The sequence below is a fragment of the Cervus canadensis genome, chromosome 18 (assembly GCF_019320065.1).
Source record: "Cervus canadensis isolate Bull #8, Minnesota chromosome 18, ASM1932006v1, whole genome shotgun sequence".
Classification (NCBI taxonomy): Eukaryota; Metazoa; Chordata; class Mammalia; order Artiodactyla; family Cervidae; genus Cervus; species Cervus canadensis.
The window spans coordinates 24,293,383-24,301,665 of NC_057403.1; the positions used below are offsets into that span (position 1 = coordinate 24,293,383).

The window sequence follows — 8,283 nt, forward strand, 5'->3', positions numbered from 1 at the left end:
GGCTGATGGCGTCACACTTGGTTTTAGAGGGACAGGGGCTCAGGAATGACCTGGAGGCCTGGGGAGGCAACCGCTGATCTAGTCACTGGTTGTCCGAACCGGCATTTTATTAAATTGGAAACTATTAACAGTTAAGTCAGATGGGGTCATCAGGGAGCGGTTTTGACGCTGGGGTGGGAGGTAGCTGGTTGGGGCTCCGGCCACTGTGGACTACGATGTCGTCGTATTCATCCTGGGGGCAGAGGGGCCAGGCAGAGGGGCTCAGGCAGCTGCCACCTTGCCCGCTGCCCAAGTTCTCCCACCCACCGTGGGAACCGGGTGCTGCGTCGAAGCCTGAGGTCCCCGCTCCTGAGTCAATCCCAGCTCCTAGTTCTCTCACCACCACTTTCAAGGTCACCTGTGTTCTCCCGGCCCTGCGGCCTCTCCAGTCCTTCAGCCGCCACAGGGAGTCTCCCCCTCTGCCCCACTTCCCTCTGCCTTTACCCAAATCCCTCAACCCCCGCCAGTCAGCAACAACCCCTGCCCACAGTCATGTCTCGCTGCCTGGGTTCTCCAATGAAGCCCCTTCACCGCTGGCTGAGGTCGTTCCCCACCGCTGCCAGTGTTCAAATCACTGCTGCCCAAGGTCACCTTCCCGCAGCCTGCGTTCTCCCGGTCCTGCCCCCCCACCCAAAACCTCCTCCCACGGCCATCCTCTGCTGCCTGTTTACCAACCACTATGGCCGAGGTCTTCTCTCTCTCTCTCTGCCTGAGTTCTGCCTCTGCCACTGCCTTCACTTCTCCCCCGCCGGTGCCCGAGTTCTTCCCACCACCCCCGTCCAGGTCTCCCCTGATATCGCCTGCACGGCTGCCTGAGCTCTCTAATCAGAGCAGCCCCAACGTCAGTCAATCTCAGTGAGCTGCCTAATGTCTCTTCTGCCCCTCCGCCTGCCCGCTTTTACCCTGACCCCCCAGCTGGGCCGCCCACTCTCTCCTGACTCACGCCCTCATCCCCGCTCTCGCTGTCGCTACTGCTGCTGCTGCAGGGGCCAGGCTTGTCCTCGTCCTCGGGCTCGGGGGCTCCGTGGGCACGGAGGAGGCGGGCGAGGATGGCGTTGGGCCGGAGCGTGGCACTGCCGAGTGGGGTGCGGCCGCCGTACATGCGGACGGCGGGGTCAGCACCGGCCTTCAGGAGAAGCTCCAGTACATCGGCTGCTTGGGCCTCCACGGCCAAGTGCAGGGGGCTCCGGCCGCAGGTGGGCTCCTGAGGGGTGCAGCAGAGAGGTCACTGGGGCCCTGCCCCGCTCGGGGAGACTCCCCACCCCACCACACCTTCTCCCTAGGGCGGCTCACGGGTTTGTTGAGGTCAGCTCCTGCCTCCTGGAGCAGTCGGACCATCTCTGCGTCTTTGTGGATGACAGCCACGTGGAGTGGGGTGTGGCCTAGGGACAGAGTGACCGCTGTCAGATGATGGAGGGGAGGGGACTGGGCCCCCAATGCCACCATCTTGGGGGAGGGTTTTGTGACCTGAGGTTGATGGAGTTTGGGGTCTGACTTCTGCATTCCTGGGTATTTCAAAGAGGCCCTGTATCCCAAATCCCTTAAGTCTCAGGTGATCTGGAACTTGCTGGCAGTGCCGATGCCTGGGTTGTGGGGTTGTCTGGGGCCTAGGGGTGAAGAGCCCAGGGGCTCTGGACAGGGGACCTGAGTCTCTGGTCTTACTTCACAAAGAACCAGGTCCCCAAATTCCTGGGTCCATGTCCTTGGGGGGTGAGGTGGGCCCTGAACACTGGGTTCTGACCTTCCACCTGTGGTGGCGGTCTGGTCCCAAGTACTGAATAGCTGGGCTTAGAGACGGGGGAGCTAAGACTCCGATGCGAGGGCCCTGGGTAGACAGAATCTATTTTCCCATGAGGTCTGGCTAGGACGGCTGTCTCTGAATCCTGATATCAGCCTCTGGGAACCTGAGTCGCCAGAGTTTCAGAGGGCCTGGCCTTTGAGTTCCCTTGTCCCAGGTGGGCTGGGGCCTGTGGTTCTCAATAACCTGGGTCCTGATGCCTGGGTCCCCTGAGTATTATTATTAACGTTGGGATTATTTCCCAAGGAGCCAAGCTTTGCATCAGGAGAGCCGAGCCCAGAGCCAGGTGCCCTCGCTCTTGTTGGGAGCCGGGGCCCTCCGCGGTGACCGGGGACCCTCACCCTCATAGTTTTCAGCCTCCAGCTGCAGCGTCCAGTCCTCTTCACTCTCATCCTCTTCTTTCTCCAAGTCAGGATCGGAGTACAGGGCAATAGGGGTGTGGTCGGTGTCAGGGGTATGGTCAGAGCCCTGAGCGAGGTAGGTTTTGGGGGCTCCCCTGGGGCGCTGGGGGCGAGGCTGGAGCAGCACGCGAGCGCAGGCGTGGGCTCCCACGCGGCAGGCCAGGTGCAGGGCCGTGTGGCCTCCACGCTCCGCCACCAGCAAACTGGCGCCTGCTGCGTACAACTTCTCTACCGCGGACGCCTCCTCCAGGATGGCAGCCAGGTGCAGGGCTGTCTGCAGGAGCAGAAGGCAGGGGTGAGGGGTCACACTGAGAATCCTGGCCCCCAAGCCCTGCGCTGTCCACGGGCGGCTCACCTGGCCCAAGTCATTCTGCAGGTCCAGGTACTCGGTACCAGCCGCAAAGCCTAGGAGGAAGTCCAGGAAGGGCTCGTGCTGATGAATCACCGCCAAGTGCAGCGCCCTGAGGGCAAGGACCGGGGTCAGAAGGCAGAGGTCAAGGGTTCTTTTTTTTTTTTTTTATTGGCATTTATTTCCTTCTCCAGGGGATCTTCCCCAACCCAGGGATCGAACCCAGGTCTCCCGCATTGCAGGCAGACGCTTTATCCTCTGAGCCACCAGGGAAGCCCCTCCTTTCTATGGTTTGCTTGGGGTTTGTTTGTTTGTTTTTGGTGGGGGGAGGGGTTGTTGGTTTGTTTTCCTTCTTATGAGGACAAGCACTCTTGCATTCATTCCTTCAACAAACATGGAGCACCCACTGTGCGGAGCATGATGACCCGCAGTTCTAGAACCAGCTGTCAGGGATCTGGGAGGGTCAGGTCAGAGTTAATGCAGCAAATTTATTTAATCATTGTGGTTTTTTTGTCTTGCTTTGGTTTGGGATTTTTTGTTTCTTTGGTGTTTTATTTCATTTTTTTTTTTGGCCACACTGTGCGGCATATGGGATCTTAGGTCCCTAACCAGGGATGGAATCCTCACCCCCTGCAGTGGAAGCACGAAGTCTCAAGCACTGGACCACCAGGGAAGTCTCCAGTGTTTACTAAGTAGGACTTCTACTTCCTCCCAAGAAGTAGTAACATGGACCAGATTTCACGCCCATCTCCAACTGACCAAAAAAATGAGACACAGGGACTTCCCTGGTGGACCAGCGGCTAAGACTCTGCTCCCAATGCAGGGGGCTCGGGTTCAATCGCTGATCAGGGAGCTAGATCCCACACGCTGCAACTAAGACCTGGTGCAGGCAAACAAATAAATATTAAAAAAAACAAAAAAAACACTACAGCACCTAAAATGAAAAATATGCTGGATGGCATTAACAACAGATTACATATTTCAGAAAATAGATTAGCAAACTTCAGGACTTCACAATAGCAACTGTCCAGAATGAAACATAGAGAGATACTTAAAAATGGAAAGAACATCAGTGAGCCATGGGATATATCTGTATATAAGCAGCCCAATATATATGTAACTGAAGTAAGCATGGGGCCTCCCCAGTGGCTCAGCGGTAAAGAACTTGCCTGCCAATGCAGGAGTCGCAGGAGACACAAGTTTGATCCCTGGGTCAGAAGATCCCCTGGAGGAGTGCGTGGCAACCCACTCCAGTGTTCTTGCCTGGAGAATCCCATGGACAGAGAAGCCTGGTGGGCTACGGTCCACAGGGTCACAAAGAGGCGGATACGGTGGAAGCGACTGAGCGCGCGCGCGCGCGCACACACACACACACACACACACACCCACCCCAGGGCCCAACATGGAAACTCTGTTCAAAACCAACAATAGAGATAAATACCTTCAAAGCAGCCAGAGGAAAAGATACCTTTAGTACAGAGGAATAAAAATAAGCATGACAGCAGATTTCACAAAGGAAATAATGCAAGAGAACAGAGCGGAGCCACTTCTTTAAAGTACTCAAAGGCAGGCTGACAACCTAGAATTCTTTAACCCAGCCAAAATATTTTTCAAAGACAGAGGCAAAAATACATGCTTTCAACTACACAAAAGTCAAAGGAACTCATCACCAGCCGACCCACATCACAAGAAACGTCCAAGGAAACTTGTGAGCAAAAAGGAAAATGACATCAAACGAAAATATGGATCTATACAAAAGAATAAAGAACACTGAAAACAGTCACTATAGAAGTACATAAGCTTTTTTCTTCCTCAATATGTAAATCTCCTATCTTCTGATAGGTTTTTAAAAAGAAATGACTGTTTAAGCAAAAATAACAACAATGTCTGGTGAAGTTTAGAATACATGGATAAAGGAAATCTATAACAGCAACACACTAAAGGCCAAGAAGAGACAAATGGAAATACACAATTCTAAGGTTCTTTTATGTTATGAGAAGGAGTATAATAGCACTTGAAGGTGGCACATAATAAAGTTAAAGTGGGGACTTTCCTGGTGGTCCAGTGGTTAAGAATCTGCCACACAATGCAGGGGACACAGGTTCGATCCCTGGTTGGGGAGTGTGTACTAAGCCCATGGGCCACTGTAAGCCCTAAAGCAGGAGTCAGCAAACATTTTCTGTAAAGGGCCAGATAAATGATTCAGGCTTAGTGGATGCTACGGTCTGTCTATTACTATTCAGCTCTGCTGCTAGGATACAAAAGCAGCCATTGGTGATATGTATTGATAAATGAATGGGCGGTGTGGCTGGATTCTAACAGAACTTACTTTATGGAGTCTAAAATTTGGATTTCATGTAATTTTCACTTGCCATGAAATGTTCTTCTTTCGATTTTGTTCCAACCAGTTAAAAATGTAAAAAACCATTCTTAGCTCACAGCCATACCAAAGCTGGCAGCTGGCTGGATTTTGCCTGGAGACCAGTTTCCCAACCTATCTTTCACAGCAACCACTAAAATAAAAAATAATAAGTAAAAGGTAACAAGCCGACCAAAGAAATACAATGGAACAAAATTTGCTCATTCCAAAAGGCAGGGGAAAAAGGTAAACAAAGGATCAACAAGTAGAAAACTAATAATGAGATGACAGACAGAACCATATTAATAATTAATTAAATACAAATAGCCTAAACACTCCAATTAAAAGGTAGAAACTGGACTTCCCTGGTGGTCTAGTGGTTAAGAATCCGCCTGCCAACGCATTGGCAGTCAGGGGGCATGGGTTTGATCCCTGGTCTGGGAAGATTCCACATGCTGTGGGGCAACTAACACCATGTGCCACAACTGCTCATGTGCTCTAGAGCCTGTGCTCCACAAGAGAAACCACCACCATGAACAGCCTGCACACACAACTAGAGAAAGCCTGTGCGCAGCAACAAAGACACTGCAGCGAAAAATAAACGACTAAATAAACACAAATTTTAAAAAAGGTAGAAGCTGTCAGATTGGATAAAAAAGCAAAACCTAGGGTCTTCCCTGATGGTTCAGTGGTTAAGACATTGCACTTCCAATGCAGAAGGCCAGGGTTCAATCCCTGTTCAGGGAACAAGATCCCATATGCTGCAACTAGGAGTCGATGCAGCCAAATAAATTAAAAACAAACATAAAAAAAAAAAAAGCAAAACCTAACTATATGATGCCTACAAGTAACAGCTTTCCAAATAAATTTAAAACTAGGTTAAGAATAAAAAGATGGAAAAAAAAAGAATAAAAAGATGGAAAAAGATATACCATGCTAACACCTGTCAGTCAAAAGAAAGTAGGAGTTTTTTAAAATAAGGGTAGATTTCAGAGCAAGGACTATTACCCGGGATAGTGAAGATTATTTCACATTGATAAAGAGGTCAATTCAGGAAGAGGACACAATAAACCTAAACATTTGGACCCCTTATAACACAGCATCCAATCACATGAAGGAAAACCTGATAAAACAACAAGGAAATCCACAATTATTATTGAAGATTTCAAGACCCCACTCTCAATAATTGATAGATCAAGTAGACAGAAATTACCAGCAAGGATATAGTAGACTTGAAAAAGAGAAGAACCAAAGAAACCAACACAGGACTTACTGGTGGTCTAGTGCTAAAGAATCCACCTGCCAAGGAAGGGAACACAGGCTCAATCCTTGATCCGGGAAGATCCCACATGCCGCAGGGAAATGAAGCCAATGTGCAGCAACAACCCAGCCTGTGCCCTAGAGACACCGCTCCGCAACAAGAGAAGCCACCACATGAGAAGCCCTCACACCGCGACTAGCGGAGCCCCCGCTCACCGGAACCAGAGAAAGTCCGTGGGCAGCAAGAAAGACGCAGCACAGCCAAAAAGAACTAAATAAAAGTTCTAGAAAAGAAACCCATACAACCTCTAACTGACATCTGGAGAACTACACTCAACAACAAGATAATGGACATTCTTTTCAACTGCACACACAATAGAATTTAACTAAAAACCAATAAAAGGAAGGTATTTGGAATATCTGGAAACTAAACAACATATTTAGTGTCAAATAAGTGTCAAATGACCAAATAAGAAATCAAAGGAGAAATTAGAAACTATACTGGATTAAGTGGAAATGAAAGCACAGTACATTAGAATTGATGAGATAGAGCTAAAGCACTACTCCGGGAAATTTACATGAAACCTATATTAGAAAAATAGGAAGGCCTCAAATCAATGACCTCAGCTTTCACCTTAAGAAACTAGAAAAAGAACAAAAATAAACTCAAAGTAAGCAGAAGAAAGTAAATAACGAAAGTCAAAACAGAGATAAACACAACAGAAAGCAAAAAAAGAGGCAGAGAAAATAAATGAAACCACAGCTGGTTCTCTGAGAAGATGGGTGTTTCTTGAGTGCCTCCTATGGGTCAGGCACTGTTCTGTCACTGGGGCTACAGCAGTAAACACAACACACAAAAACCCCAGGTACATTCCCTCAATTAGGTCTTTATGACGTTGTTCCTTCTACCTGGAATGCTCTCCCCAGATAATCTACTTGTCTCACTCTTTCCTGCTTTATTTTTCACCAAGGAAATTACTGTCTTCTGACATACCATTTTTCTTTTTTTTCTTTTTTTCATTTTGCTGTTTCTGTTTCTTCTCTCTCTTTCTTACTTTGTGTCTATAGGGCTTTCTGTTTCTTTCTTTCCTTCCCTCTTTCTTTTTTGTTCCTCCCACCATTCCTTTCTTCCTTTCTGTCAGTCTGTCTTCCCTTCCATTTATAGACCCCCACACTAGAATGTAAGCTCCACAAGGCATAAGTTGTTGTGCTTTCTTCACTGCCTTATCACCAGCATCTACAACTGGGCCTGAAATGTTGTAGGTGCTAGATAAATATTTGTTTAACAGATGAATCCTTGCTGTCATAGAGTTTACATTTTCTCTTTCAATGTAGGATTTGAAGATCAGTGCTCAGAAAGCGGGATCTTAAGAGTCAAAAGCCAAATGTTAATTTTGGAAATCAAAATTTAAAGCTCCTAAATTAGGAGCTAAGGATCAAAGATCATATTTGGAGGTGAGATGTCAGAAGGAGCCTGTGAGCTGTAGTTTTAAGATAGGTCTCAGGACTGGGGTCAGGAAGCTCAAATTGAGTTTTGAATGTGGAATCAATCAATGGATGTGAAACTCTGAGGACCAGAATTTCAGAAAGAATGGGGTTATGATAAAAACTAGCTTGGAAACTGCTTTTATCAAGGGTTAGACTTGGGGATTAGAGGTCAGAGTAAGCATTAGAAGACAGATGTAGGATTAAGAGGTTGGAAAATCAGTATCAGAGATTAACAGGAAATCAGATGTGGGATCCTAAGGCCCGGTGTGGCAGGCTAAGGTTCACTCACGTGTCGCCATCCTCAGTGACGTAGCCGAAAACTAGGGGCGCCCACGACAGCCCCGGGCCCAGCTCCGCGCCTAGCCCAGGTCCTCCAGGGGCCGCCGCGTCCGGACCCAGAGAGCCCAGGCCGCTGTCGCACCATTCATCGGCGTCCGCAGCTTTCCCCAAACACGCGACCCCGGCCATAGCCCCCAAAGCCTCAGGGGACCCCAGCGGCTGCCCGCCAGTCGCTGGGCTCTGCCTGGAATTCTGGCGCTTCCGCCCTGCTGGGAATTCCCCAACACGCCCCCCGGACTCATCCAATCAG

At 49.1% G+C, this 8,283-nt stretch overlaps 1 protein-coding gene across 1 annotated transcript; it reads right to left on the bottom strand.

Moving 5' to 3' along the window:
• Positions 1–89: 89 nt before the first annotated feature.
• NFKBIB (NFKB inhibitor beta) lies at positions 90–8,261 on the bottom strand. Its single transcript, XM_043435164.1, has 6 exons — positions 7,984–8,261; positions 2,594–2,699; positions 2,179–2,512; positions 1,333–1,421; positions 983–1,243; positions 90–232 (listed from the first exon to the last, which is right to left on the bottom strand). The coding sequence occupies exons 1-6, from the start codon at positions 8,160–8,162 to the stop codon at positions 137–139; spliced, it is 1,065 nt and encodes a 354-aa protein (XP_043291099.1). The 5' UTR covers positions 8,163–8,261; the 3' UTR covers positions 90–136.
• Positions 8,262–8,283: the final 22 nt, after the last annotated feature.